The 15,025-nt window shown below is 39.9% G+C and overlaps 1 protein-coding gene across 1 annotated transcript in view; it reads right to left on the bottom strand.

Moving 5' to 3' along the window:
- Positions 1-15,018, bottom strand: part of LOC149017609 (uncharacterized) — a gene marked incomplete at its 5' end in the record, with an annotated part of 37,010 nt that extends 21,992 nt beyond the window's left edge. The window contains 2 exon segments of the mRNA XM_089151933.1: positions 14,667-14,910; positions 14,912-15,018. Coding sequence (XP_089008059.1) covers positions 14,667-14,910; positions 14,912-15,018 — 351 coding nt within the window.
- Positions 15,019-15,025: the final 7 nt, after the last annotated feature.

Below are 15,025 nucleotides of genomic sequence, written 5' to 3' on the forward strand. Positions count from 1 at the left end.
ACTCATTATAGAATAAGTGTATGCTGCCAAAACTAATTGACCAAATATAGATAGTAAGGAATGCTCTAAACATCTCCCTAAAAACACAACTACATGATATCAGTATGAAGGAGACAAGTTATTAACTAAAACCTTCAACCTGATATAAAACCCCACCCCAAAAGGATCTTGCATGTGACCCACATACCAAAAAGATTAAGAAATACAAAAAACCTTCAGTGCTGCAGAAACGAGGAAGAGTGTTGTATCTTCTCATCATTGAATCCCACTGGTGTTGGTTTCATGAAGAAATGAGATTTTGATCGGGATAAGTTTTCTTCATGGGCTTTCGAAGTAGCAACGACTTTCAAAAGAGTTCCAGGAATTATATGTACAAGACCCAGATTATATAAACATACAGAACTACAGATAGCCATGTTTAAAACCGGATTGAGTGTCTGGCCTTCTAGGACTGGTGATTGGAGTTCAAAGGTTAAACAATTAGGGCCATAGTCCAAACATCCAATATTTAATCTGTGGTGTAATCATAGACTTATAGTTATTCAGGTATCCAGCCTCCTTGGGAACCTTGCCAGCTTGTTAGTCTCTCTTGATTATGGCATGCAATAGTTGTCATGCCACCATGATAAGATAGGCATACTCAAACATCAAAGTATGCCTTACATGGTGACAATCTATACAGAAAATATTCCAACATGCTGGTGGTTAAGCTTAGGTACTTAGAGCTTTCGGTTCCAAGTTCAAACCCCCTAATAGTGTTTAACTACCAAAATATTTTCTTAAATGTGGCATAAACTCAGCACAACCCTGCAATGGGCCAACCATCCAGCTTGAAGGCACTTGTACAAAGTTGTTACAGCACCCTGCCAAAATTAAGCAGTGGTAGGTTCCTATAGCACCTAGGCAACTAAGGAATCCAAATGCCAACAGAGTAGATGTAAAATATGATATTCCATACCTTTAAGATGTAAATTTGAGAAGGGGCAAACATGTAAAATGAAATTCTACTTGTCTCCTTATCTCAACCTGTCTTGGGGATCCCGGTCTCATCTCGACACCAAGCCCGCACCTTCTTCATTTATGGCCTAATTTTTGGCCGGAATCAATTTTGCCTTGATTGATTTCATTTCACCTTGTTCTTATGAAGTTATGATGCTTGTGATGTATTCTCGAGACTGATGATGTTGTATTCTTATACTGAGTACTGACCTACTAATATGATGTACATTTTCACTTGATTTTCATTTATATCAATTAATATTGGGATAATTACTATTGGCCCCTTGTACTTTGATTTTATTACTACTGTATCCCCTGTACTTTTTAAAATTACAAATCCAACATTTAACTTTGTCTACAATTACTATTGCCCCCCTACCGTTAAGTTCCGTTAGTTTACTGATGATGTGGCATCTTTATATTTTCTCAAAAACCCCAAAATACCCTTATACTTATCTCTTTACTTATTTACCCTTTTGTCAAGTTACAGTACTACCCTTAATTAATTGTGGAGAAAAAAGTAACTATAATCCGTTTTATTCTAAAAAAAAAACACCAAATAAAGAAAGAATGATTGAATAAAACTCAAATAGAAACCAAAGAGGAAGGAAAATCGAATTCAACTCAAATTGGAAACTGAATATCACCTAAAATATTTTCAAAATAAATGAAGTTTAGTGAAGGTGGGAAACCAAATTGGATTTGGATTTTGCTCATTTCTTTAAATTCAAAATAAATGAAGTTTAGTGAAGGTGGGAAACCAAATCGGATTTGGATTTTGCTCATTTCTTTAAATTCAAAATAAATGATGCTTAGTGAAGGCGGGAAACCAAATCGGATTTTGATTTTTCCCATTTTTTTAATTCAAAATAAATGAAGTTCAGTGATGGTGGGAAACCAAATCGGATTTGGATTTTGCCCATTTCATTAATTCAAAATAAATCAAGTTTAAGGTAAAATTGACATTTAATCTGGTTTTTATAAATGGGGTAGCATCGTCTTTTGATTTCTTAATTTTAATGAAGGGCAAATTAGACATTACATATTCAAACTTAACAGCTACTTAACACCGTTATAAGGAAGGGGGGCAGTAGTAATTTTGTAAAGAACAAGGTTTTATTAGTAATAAAATCAAACTAAAGGGGGGCAACAGTAATTATCCCATTAATATTTCATGTTTTATAAGACTACATGTTCATTCCTTTAGCATTTCAATTTCAAACATAGGGTCAAGTTGGAACTCATGCACAAGCTTGTTTTTTGCAAATCTAAGGCCATCGGGGTGTATAGATGGCCCAAAATAGTCCAAAATACCACATTTCAGCCCAACCTGACCCTTAAAAATCTCCTAAGATGGGCTCGAGTTCACGCAACTTGGTCCCCAATTTTTTTACCATATCTCAATCAAGATCTCGTGAGATCTCGCTTTTCTGGCTGACTGAGATCAGACTCAAGAGCGAGATTTCTTATCATGTTCAGCACAACCTTCTGCTAAGTCATGTTAAGCACCTGACTGAAGAGTTCATGAGAATACTGATCAATCACAAAGTTGGATAGAGATTCCACACAATTTTTTCATCACATGACTACTCATTGGAAGCCAAGTGATGTGAACTGGTTCTAGGACTACCCAAATAAGGCACAGGGAGGTCACTAGTACCCCCATAGCCTTGCCAGAAACCCATGAAAATTCAGCCAGCATAGGGGCATTTTGGTCATTTTGGGTGGGCTTGGTCTAACCCAACTTGACTAATGTAGAACTAGAAACTACTAGGATTGCAGTCCTACTCTTAATCTGATAATTGAGTTAGTCTTTGATATTTATGAAAGAATCCCAGTCAAGTTAAAATTCCCAATTAGGCAAGAATTTCCTTAGTTGTATCACTTTCTGTAAGGAGCCTTGTCCTACTCTTTTTTGTAATTTGAATCATCCTAGGATGAGATGTGTGAGTCCTTAGTAGAGTGGGAGTCCCAAGTAAAGTAAAAGTCTCTCTTTGTTTTAGGTTTCTAAGTTGGAGTTTGTTAGGGCCCTAGGATGATGCCATGTGGAAGAGAGAGAATATTAGGGTTAGTTGAGGGGTAATAAATAGAGGGGAAATGGAAAAGAGAAGGCATGGAATGTGAGAGGAGAGTTTCTTGGGCTGCCGTAGGCTGAGGGGCACCACCGTGAGGTGTGGGGGTGACTGGCACCATTAAAACCAGTTCTATCTGATCAATTTCTTGTATTTTTGTATTGATTTTCTGAAGGATTAGTAGGGTCTTATCAACTGGTATCAGAGCATTCACGATCCTAGGGAGGTGATGGCACTGCCTTCGTTTTCTAGTAAAGGAGAAGTTCAGAGATGGATACTAGAGGTTCTTCTGTTCTGTTGGGAGAACCAGATCAAGGAAGACCAATGGATGGGGATGGTGATCCAACATTTGGAAGGAGAGGCACTCAACTGGATCTATTGCAAGAACTGGATGGAATTTACTTGGACGAGCTTCATGGATGCTTTGCAACTAGACTTTGGTGATGGGAAGACCATCAGGCGCAACACTGAACTTCTAATACCAGAAGAGGTTGCAGAGCAAAAAAAATTAGTCGCCTGATGTGCTATGGCTAGGCTCAATTTTGGGCAGAATGAAGCTTTAAATGGAGGAAATATTGCAGCGGATTTAGAGGAGAGAAGGTTACCGAAGCACGATTTTGCAAAGACTAAATACCGAGTTCTCAGAAGAAATGCTGAGGTGAGGCATGATGCAAAGGAAGAAGGTAAAATCGATAGGATAGGGAGGTGACACGAGCTCCGACGAAACCTCCTTGGCTGCGAGAGGAAGCAGCAATTGAAGGGGTCGTTAGGTTCCCGATTGAACAACGGCGGAAGCCTTGTGCGATAGGGTTGTGAGAGTCTTTTATCGTATTAGATTCTCTCGTGAAATCTAAGGCGGACTCACTGGGATCTTCCACAGCTTGAGTGGTGGAAGAAGAATTACTATCGGCAGCAAAAACAAAAAGACAAAGAAGGGTGGAACATGAGTGTTTTGATCACAACTCTTGTTTGGGACGAAACGGTTCAAAATTGGGTCTGGGTGGACCGGCGGTTCCGTTCCAAGTGTGGGTCAAATACATGAGGTCCTTAGGCTGGTTGGAGACTTTGTTCCAATATATTAAGATAATGGAATGGGCTTTAAAAGACCCAACTAAAGCCCAAATTTTGAAGACATTGGATCTGAGTCATGAAAGTGAGGCTCGCAGATGGGCTCTACAGTGGATTAATTGGCCCAGCCCAAGCTTGGCTCAGAAATTAGACAACCTGAATGCAATACCTAAGGGCCAGAGGTGTTTCCGGAAGGCTACTGTTCATCCTTCTTCAACCTCCAACCCCACGATTGAGCAGCGAGACTCCAAACCACTATGAATGACAAGGAGCATCTGCCGGAGAAGGCCACAGTTGGGCGCTACCACGACGATTTCTTCCTGCTTCCAATGACAAGCGCAGAGGCGTGACTCGTTGCAGCATCAATTGAGTGGATTTCAGCCACCAACGCGATGCAGATATGAGCCTTGGTGGGGTCATTCTCATATCGCAGGCATAATTGATCGATTCAGCGAAAATAAGGTCTTCTACAATTCCTTTTGCCAACTTCTAATTATTGAATTTGGTTATGGTCTTGCCTTAAGTGGAAATCGAGCATTACTTGCAGCCGTTGAGTGGAACTTCAATTTCGAACCTATAAAGAAGATTGGGGTGATCACATCACCTCGTCTGCTGAAAATCCTCGACTCCTATCTTAATGTGAGACTCAGTGCAGCAGGTGTTGGTTCTATATGGATGCTCAAGTTTTGCCCATCAGCTGATTTCGGGGCTTTCCTTCATACTGCTTGGACTTTTGTGGTCACTACATCAATTGGATTCCAAGGAGGGTTATTCTTAAAAATACTGAGCTAGCATTGTGTGGCAAACATGTATAGACTAATTTTTCCTTCACCCTGAGGACAAGGTGAATTTCCAGGGGCCGGTAGCGTTAGTGCCCTAGGATGATGCCATGTGGAGGAGAGAGAATATTAGGGTTAGTTGAGGAGTAATAAATAGAGGGGAAATTGAATAGAGAAGGCATGGAATGTGAGAGGAGAGTTTCTTGGGCAGCCGTAGGCTGAGGTGCACCATCGTGAGGTGTGGGGGTGACTAGCACCATTAAAACTAGTTCTATCTGGTCAATTTCTTGTATTTTTGTATTGATTTTCTGAGGGATTAGTAGGGTCCTATCAGAGTCCTATCTTAAAAGGGATTCCTTCTTAACTGAGAAGTCCTTATGTGTTCGCACTTTTACTTACTTAGGAGTCCTAATTTGCTTTTCAATTTGAGTCCAAGTAGAAGTCCTAGTTTGAGTCACCCTCTAATGTTGAGTCCTATTATTAGTCCATTCATGGAAGGCTATAAATGTAGCCCCTTACTTGTAAAGAGGAGAGATTTGGATTATTGAATAAATTGAGGATTGAAGGTTAATATTGGAGTCGTGGGTTTCCTGAGGAAGGAAGCCTGCACCTGCCATGAAGTTCTAATTGCTGCTGTTATTCGAGTGCTTCAACCTCCCTTTCTCTCCTTTAAGTTCAACTAAACTCTCACCCAGCCCCAACTTTCTCCTTTATGTAACCAGGGTCAGTAAGCATAGGTCACTGATGAATACATTATGTGTGAAATCTTAGAGCATAAAGAATACATTCTACGCACTCAGAATGGAGCTACCTCGGGGTTTTTGTTGTTATTTGCAAGTTAAAAAAAAAATGGAGCTTAGAGATATTCTGGATTATTGGGTGGATTCATGCAAATTTACACGTAGAGTGGTCTGGTTTATTATCACAATTGTGAAGAGGGCTCAATTCTAAGCATGATGGGTCGAAAGTGGACTGAAATGCAAGTCTAGGCCAGATCAAATCATTCCAAGGAGATTATTTACGATCAAGGGCTTAGATCTTTTTTATTTTACTTTTTGGAGAAGAAAGAAATTCCACTGTATACATGGGTCCCACAAAGCAATTAAAGATTGAGCTTCTCTCTCCTTATAGGAGCTAATCACTTGCCTATTTTCCCATATTATCCCAAGATTTTGTGAAAGTTTTTATTTTATTTTATTCTAATTAACTATATCATAGTATATTATAGTTTTCTTTCTTTCCTAAATTCTTTCTCTCTCTCTCTTCCCACCTCCCATTTTCTTCATTAATATCTTTTTTTTTTTTTCCTTTTCTCTCAAAACAGTTTTTCTCAAAACAGTCTCACTCACTCACTCTCTCACACGTTCCTTGCCCCCTCTCTTTTATTATTTTAGGTTCCAATTGTTAGACTTAATGTTTAGGATTCAAATTTACATGTAATCTCTTTTAATGCAATTAGTTTCTTTTAGTTTTTTTCTTTTTTTTTTTTTAATATTTATGCAAGTATAATAATATTTATGCAAGTGTAACCATTAGTTTTGATCAATGCAAGTTGAAGTTTCTTCAAAGTTTAGCAATTTTATATTTGGTTTAGAACAGATCTGGTTGTTAGGGTCAATAGAATTATTATCAATCAAGTTTTTTCTTATTATTCAAGATTTCAATGCAAATAAGTAGAGCCTTCATCAATACCCCTTCCCCCCCCCCCCCCAAAAAAAAAACCCCTCCAATTCCTGCTTCTGTCTACCCTTTCTATTCCTAACTTAGGACTTTACTTACAACACTTTATTATCGCTTCCCTTCCCCCATGGGTCCTTGATCAAGGATGCTTACATTTATTTATTGTAATTTTATTGTTAGTTCTTTTCTGCAATTTTAATTTTATATCCCTTCCCCAGATTAGTGAATTAAGGGGATCTAAGCTGCAGCCACGGGTCCACGATCAAACGCATCTTAGTCACACTCCCCTTCCCTCTATCCTGAGTTGAAACTCGGATAACTTCCCTTTTTAATATTATTTTTTCTATCTATTATGATCAATTTTATTATTGTATTTATTTAATTATTCATTTTTTTTTTATTATAATGAATGGTTAGGTTGTATTAACTTTTATCCAATTTCAAGTTTCGTTACATACATGTTTTAGGATCAATAGTTTAGTTTAATTAATTAAGAAAACTCCCTCTCAATCTCATATTACATTGAGAGATTGAAAAACTAAGTGGTATATCTCCCTAAGTTCGACCCCTTAGCTACACAATACCATGCTCTTGCATTTGCTATTTTAATTTCACAAATAGGCACTTCAAACTTTGAACCCAAAACAGCCCCCAGAATATACAGCACTTAGGCTGGCCGAATCAGGCCAGGGGTATTGTGGTCATTTCACCACCTCTTTTGGAGCCCCAGGAGTGCTAGTTAGGTGCAAAATGCTGTTAGGAGTCTACATCTATTTTTTTACTTTAAAATTCAGCTTTGTTTTGGTCAAGGTATTGAAGAGTCCTATTGACGACAGAATGTTTCCTTCTAATTTCAGACCCAACTCTAATCTGGCCAAACCCTAAATCCCACCCATTAACCCTAGACCTACCCTACACCTAGATCTTAGAGTTGGGACACAATTCAGGCCTTGCTGCACTGATCCTAAAAATTGTGTTTTGAGTGAAGTTTAGCTGCTGTTCATTGATATTCAAACCTGGAAAGCAAGAAATCAAAACCTAATTGACCCATTGAGACTATATTAAGAAGATTAATTGCTGTCTACGTATTTCAAACCTGAAACAGAAGGGTTACAAGTCCTAAACTGCTATTGTCCTTTGAGATTTGACCCCAAACAGCAAGGAATTGAACCCTAAATCGCCTGTTTCTTTCTCAGAAAAGATCCTCCTACTGGCCCTGTAATCCAGGGTTACATCTCCTTTTTCTTCTCTTTCACAACCCCCAAAGCCTAACCCTAGGTCACCCATCTCCTCTCCTACATCCCGATCCCAACCTGGCCTAACCATCCCTTAACCTCTAGAAAGGCTGAATCCATTCTTCTTCCCCTAAACCCTAATCCCAACATCCTTTTTATTTTTCCTGAATTTTTCCGGAATTTTCAGAGTTCCCAAAAGACCAAAAATTCAAGGTCAAATCTACAGCAATATAACAATTAGATCTGGACCAAACTTTAGGACCTCATCCCCCAACATTCGTGACTTTCCCTCTCAGTTTCAGCCCAATGTGACCAACCAAACTGATCTGAACCTACTCCACGGCCCTGCCAGCAACCCAGGGAATTTCAGCCAACATAGGTGCATTTTGGTCATTCCAACCCAATTTGATCTAGCCCAAATCAGAATTTTGTTAGGACTCCAAGTCTATTTTTATTTTGTTATTTGAGTCATAGTCCTTGTTAAGTTAAGAAAGAGTCAAAGTCTAGTTAGACGTCCTATTTAGAGAAGGATTCCTTTTGTTGGATCCAGTATGTTAGTAGGATCCCAAATCTATTCATGTGAACCACATTCTAGGGTTTGATTGATCAACGAAAAACTCTAGATCTAGGTCCACCCACAGGATCCTCTTCAAGAGAATCAGCAGTCCTATAGGTTTTGTAGTCCCCTACGGTTGCAATGCAATTGGCTGGTTTAGTGGTTCTAGGATTTAGATAAGAGTTATGTCAGATTCGGCTAGGGTTTTGCTAAACCAAGTTGGAAACCCTGCTGCCTTAATATTTTCAGAATTAGATATTCAAGTTCAGGCTTTGGAATTTAGGGTTTTGATTGGAATTAGGATTTCTAGGGTTTGGATGTAGCCTAGGGTTAGGTCGAGTGTTCAAGGAGTGGTGGGGATGCTAACTCTAAAAGGGTTTAGGATTTGCTTATTGGGTTAATGAGTTTTAGGGTTTTTGAAGTTCTAGGGGTAGGGTTTCCCAAAAATAAAGGTAAGTTGCAGGAAATTCTAGGGTTTAGGAGGAAGGGAAGGGACTGAAACCTAGGATCAAATGCAGGGTTAGGGAAGGGGATTATAATCTCCTAATAGGGTTGGGTATTGGTTAGGGAAGTCAAGGGTTTACGATAGGTTTTCCTGGGTTACAGAATTCTGCAAATTCCAGAAGTCCCACAAGCTATAATGGTGAGAAAAGAAGAAGAAAAGAGAAGGACGGATTGGGTTTGATGTCTAGGGTTAGGGGAGGGAGGGGGAAGGGAGTTGAAGCTTAGCGATGGGGAGGGGTTTTAAGGCTGCTGCAGGGTCAGGGGAGGGGTGGGTAATGACCTACAATGGGGAAGGAGGGTCCGGAATTGCAGACTGCCGTTGGGAAGGGAAGGGGAGGGCTGCGGATGAAAGACGAGAAGAGGGAATGGGGATGGATGGGTGAGCAGGTCTGGTACTTAGAGAATGAAGTTGGAAGCTGGAATTGAGAATTTTGTGCAAAAACTTCTATTCTTAAAGCTTCCACATGCCCCCTCTAGGGAACCCACGACTCCATTAGCTTCCTTCAACTCTCAGTCAATTTTATTAATTATTAAAACTGCTAATTACAATATTATGAGACCTTTCTATAGCCTTTATAAGGAAACATATAGGACTCTAACTTGCAAGACAACTCAAACTGAAACGCATGATTGATTAAGGACTTTTACTCACACAAGGAACCTTCATATCTCACTCTAGAAGAATCCAAATTGAACTCTAAGAGTAGATATGGAATCCCTGAAAAGACGTAGGACAAAACTAAAGGACTCCTTCACAATATAGGAATCCTATCCTAACAAAGACTCTTGAATAACTTAACAAATCTGGAATCAATTTCAAAAAAAAAAATAGAACTAGGGCCCCCACAAACATAGACCCAACCAAAAAATAGAAAAATTACCAAAATACCCCCAGGATGGCCGAAATTTCTTTGGTTGCTGGTAGGGCCACAAGATACTGGTAAACTCCACGGGTCCTCTTTGGGCAGTCCTGGAGCTGGTTCACATCATCTAGTCTTATTTTTTTAATTTGCTTTAGTTTGGAGAAGTTATTGACGAGTCCCAATTAGAAACAAATTCTATCTAGTACAGCCTCAAACAGAGCTGATTGGAAGGCAAGAATCCATGTAGCCTTCCCTATTTTGTTGGGATAAGGCTTATCGTTGTTGTTTTGTTGACGTCGTTGCTGTTCTTACAACCCACTCTTTTTACGAGGAGTTTAGATCTACTCTTGTTCTGTAATTTGGACCAACCTAGGAGAAGTCATGACGGGGTCCTTGTTAAAGTGAGTATCCCAAGTCTAGTTAGAATCCGAGTGATGTAGACCCAATTTTAGGGTTAGGGTTTCTTGGAAGAGCTCCCTAAAATTTAGGTTAGCCCAGAATCTTTCAACCAAACCAGCAGATGAGTCTCAAAAGCTAATAGGTATTCTAAGATAACCTGGAAACCAAAGGGAAGCGTTATGGAAGATTGGACAGATGTTAGGGTTTTACTAAATCCACATGGGATGAATAGGGAAGCTAAAAGTTATCCTAAAATTACTGGGATTGAAATGAGTAAGTTAGGGTTTTAATAAGCTCCTATGGGATGATTTGAGATGCCCCAAAATTAATATGGGAATTCTCAATTAACAAAAATCTAATGGGTTGGGATAATTGGGAAAAAGGGTGAAAGTAGGGTTTTGGGAATGGATCTGAGGTAATCCTCCTTGGATCCTTTCCTTTCTTTCCTCTTTCTTTTCTTTTCTTTTCTTTCTTTTTTTCTTTCTTCTGTTTTCTTTGTTGCTACAAGTCAGTAAAGGGAGAGAGAGGGAGCCGAGAGAGAAAGAGAGGGGCGGGGGTTGCCACAAGGTTTATGGAAAGTGGGGGAGGGTCTATGTGTGTTGCAAGGGATGGGGGAAGGGATCTAATGGGGCTGGCACGGATAGGGGAAGGGTTCTTGGGGGCTGCAATGGGGGGGTGGCCTCCTAGGGTTTTGTGGAAGAGAGAGAAGAGAAGGAGGTGGGCAGCAATGGGTTTGGGATGAAGGGGAAGGGGCTGGGGTGTGTACTTGGAGAAACTGCAGGAGATGTAAGAAAGCTGCTGGTTCTTGAAGATGAATGCTGCACTTGATTGCAAGAAGCTAAGAAGCCGTGCCCTCACAAGAAGGCCACAACCTATTTTCCCACAAGAGTTCTTCAATTCTTTATTCAATGCAGATTGTCTTTACAATGAAAAGAATAGCTTATTTAAAGCCTTACATCAAGAAAGAAAGAATCTAACTCTAACTGGGAAAATTGACTTAGACTCAGCTAAGACATGGAAACTAACTCAACTAGAGTTTCCATCATACATTAGGTTACCCTTTACAAATGAATAGCAACCACATAAAATGAAAGAACTTGACTTAAAATAAAAGACCTAATTATCCATAAAGAGACCTACTTAAAAGAAAGACTCCTTATGACACAAGAATTCAACCACTAACTCAATCTAAGACTTCAAGATATGATTGGACTAAGAAAATTAAAACCAAAACACTGAAATAAATCAGTAGCTAATTAGGGCTGGAAGACCAAATTGCCCCTTTAAGAGGTTCGGCCAGCCCTAGGTGAGCCACCTAGGTGGGACCTTGGGGCCCACACCAGGGTTTTGACCAGGGGGAGGACCTTGTTCACATCATCAAGTTTGAGTCACCTTCTAAGTTTGAGTCCTAGTGTGAATTCATTCATGTAAATTACAAATAAAGCCTCTGTAACTCGTAACCAGGGTTTCAGCCAAGGAGAAGGCCTTCTTCACATCACCAAGTTTGAGTCCTGGTGTGAATTCATTCAAGTAGTTACAAATGAAGCCTCTCCAAATTGTAAATGAATAGCTTGATAATTGAATAAAATTTGAGATTTGAAGGCGCAAGGTTTGGAGTCATCAGTTCCCTATTGAGGGGAACTTATGACTGTTGTTGTGTGAGACTTCTGAAGATTTTAAATTTCTTCAAGCTCCCATTCCCCCTCCCCCCTTCAAGTAAGTACAAACATAACCCCATCCCAACCCCTACTGCTCTCCTTCCTCTCTCACCCGCAGCCTTCTATTCCCCTTCCACTTGCCTACAACATCAAACCCCCCACCCCCCCCCCCCAAAAAAAAAAAAAAAAAACCAACCTACTCCCCATCACAGGCCTCCATCCCCGCAGCATCCCCTCACCTCCCTATATCCTTTTTTCACTTCCCAGAAATTTTTTGGAATTTTTGAACTTTTTTAAAGACCTAAAATTCAAGGTCAGATGACTCAGATCTATGGCAATCTAACCATTAGATCTGTCCCAAACTTTAAGAACCTCATCCCCCCACAAGCCTCCATCCCCCTTCCCCTAACCCTGTGGCAGCATCCCCTCACCTCCCTATGTCCCTTTTTCACTTTCCAGAATTTTTTTGGAATTTTCAAACTTCTCTCAAGACCTAAAATTCAAGGCCAGATCTATGGCAATCTAACCATTAGAATTGTCCCAGTCTCCCAGACTTTAAGAACCTCACCCCCCCCCAACCCTAATGACCTTCCCTCTCAATGTCAGCCCTATCGAACCAACCCAACCCTAATCTAAACCCTAATTCCTTTGCTGCCATTATTCCCAAAACCCTAGAAACCTTAACCTTCTTTCACCTAGATCTTTCAACCCTTCACCCAAATCATATTTCCTTTTAGGATCATCATCTCCTGCCCCCTGTTAAGTACCCAAATAGAGTGACTCAACAATGGAAGAACAACACAAAGAAGTAATAATAATAACGAACTTGGATTAAATGCTGACACAGAACATAGCCTACGACCAGCAGCAGGAATACCTACGGCTACCCAAGAGCAATCGCCCTTTCCCTTATTTCCCTAATAACTCCAAAGCATAACAATTTACTCTACCTTCCCCCTATTAATAGTAATTACTTGCCTACAATATCCCTCCATAGAATCTCCCCAAATCTAATAGAATCATCTCAAATCTCAACCTATAAGGCAATCTGAATGCAATCTGATCTCAATCTGAATCGCAAGATCTTTTAAGGCAATCTGAATGCAATCCGATCTCAATCTGAATCGCAAGATCTCACAACCATTTCCTTCCCAATCTGAATGCAATCTGAATCCGGAGAATCTGAATCTGGAGATCTTTTCTTGATTGCGCGGATCCCCTTGCCACGCTTACGAGTGTAGACTCGTGACACAAGGGGCTTATCACCCCCCCCCCCCTCTTCCTTCGATCCTAACCATAGCCCTAGTCATCTCCCTAGAAACCCTAGTTCCTATCAAACCCTAGATTCAAAACCCTAAATTTAAATGTTCAGTTTTGAAATTAAATTTACAGCAAGGATTCAGATTGGATTTCAGCCTACCCTAATGTCTAGGCTTACCCAAACCTAGCCTTTGTGTCTTCACCTAGCCTTTGTGTCTTCCTCACCCTAGAACCCTATTTTCAGCCCCAACTCTACAACTGCAGATCACCAAACCTTAGTTTTACTACTGGTCCACTTGACTACAATCCTGAGGGTGAACCCTACATTAAGGGCTTGCATCAATCACTAAACCCTAGATCATTGGTTCACATCACAAACCCTAGTCTAAACCCTAATTCTTTTGCTGCCCTAAATTCCCAAAACACTAGAAACCCTAGCCTTTTTTCACTTAGATCTTTCACCCTTCAACCAAACCCAGTTCCTTTTAGAATTGTCATTACCTACCCCTCCTTTACCTTCGGCCTTATCCCTAGCCCTAGCCATACCCTGGAAACCCTAAGTTCAAACAAACCCAAATTTTCCAAAACCCTGACTTGGAAATTCAAATATGAAATTAAATTACAGCAAGGATCCGATTTGAATTTCCTTAAACCCTGGCCTCCAGCCAATACCTGAACCTTGTTTAGCCTATTCCCAACCCTAGAATCAATCAAAAGTAGCTCTACCGCACAACCACATGTGTAAAACCCTAAAATTTACCACTGGTTCACTGAATTGATCCTGAATATAAACCCTAGTTTTGGGGTTTACATCACTGAGAGGTAAATGAGATGGATGGTGACCTTACTAAGAAAAGAAGGGGGTGCTTGTACCTACTATGTGACGAGTGGGTCTCCAATCCGTTTGTCATTTTAAGGGTACTACATCCTCTGGTGCAGTATCTTTTGACTCTGGCTGCCTATTAGGGACCTCCAACAAAACAGTTGTACTTTTCTAATTCTTTATACTCTTCAATAAACAGGCAACCCATGTGAGAAAGAAAAGAAAGAAAAAAAGAGATAATTCATACAAATAGAGAGATCCTAAAGCAAGGGACAACTTCAAACAAGGAAACCAGCGTGAAATCAATTGCAGCAAGGATCAACACAGTAAGGATGAATAAACTGAATATCACTATAACTTTTGTTGCTTTCTTTATTTTTTGAACATGTATAGAAAATAAGAATATAACAAAGGGATAAGAAGAAAAAGAAAGGGCCATAGGAATAGTAGGCCATCTCAGCCTTTGGCCTCTCACCTGCAGCTATCTCAGCTGTCAAAAACAAATCTTTCTCAGACAGAAATAGAAATTCCATTAACCAAGTCTTTTTCCCATGTACAGTTGATGAGGTGGTTCACTGTTCAATGTGGAGAAGCCGGGCCAATGACAAACTAAAGATGCCTATCTATAGCTCAAGCCCCAAGCTTACAAAAAATAGAAACTTAACAAAATAAAAAGAAATCCAAAAAAAGAGAACCAATTTCTTCACATGTACAGATTTATAGAAGTTGACAAGTAAATTATGAATCCAATCAGAAAGCATTCTGCTAACCTGGCGCAAATCACTGTAAATATCGATCAACCGGCATCCAAGGTGCATAATTTCTGAAGTTAAAGCCTTCCCACCCACTGTATCACTTTGGGACCATTCAGTAGCCAAGAATGAGAGCATCATATGCCACAACTTTACCAAATCGTTCTCAACAACCTTGTATTCAATTTCCAGGAGTAAGCATACAGCAGCAATAAGCTCCGTGGCTATTGAAGGTAGCATCTCCTTGTACCTTCCCCTCACCTCTCTTCAGTTCCGACAACCAGAGTAGATGTATTTTCGCAATTGTATCATAGACCGACTTCAAGAAATTAATATGTGCTCCCTCAGTTGTATCTTCAGTCTGTACATATATTTTT

Source organism: Hakea prostrata, chromosome 4 (assembly GCF_041222555.1).
Source record: "Hakea prostrata isolate BN-2017 chromosome 4, UWA_Hpros_2, whole genome shotgun sequence".
NCBI lineage: Eukaryota > Viridiplantae > Streptophyta > Magnoliopsida > Proteales > Proteaceae > Hakea > Hakea prostrata.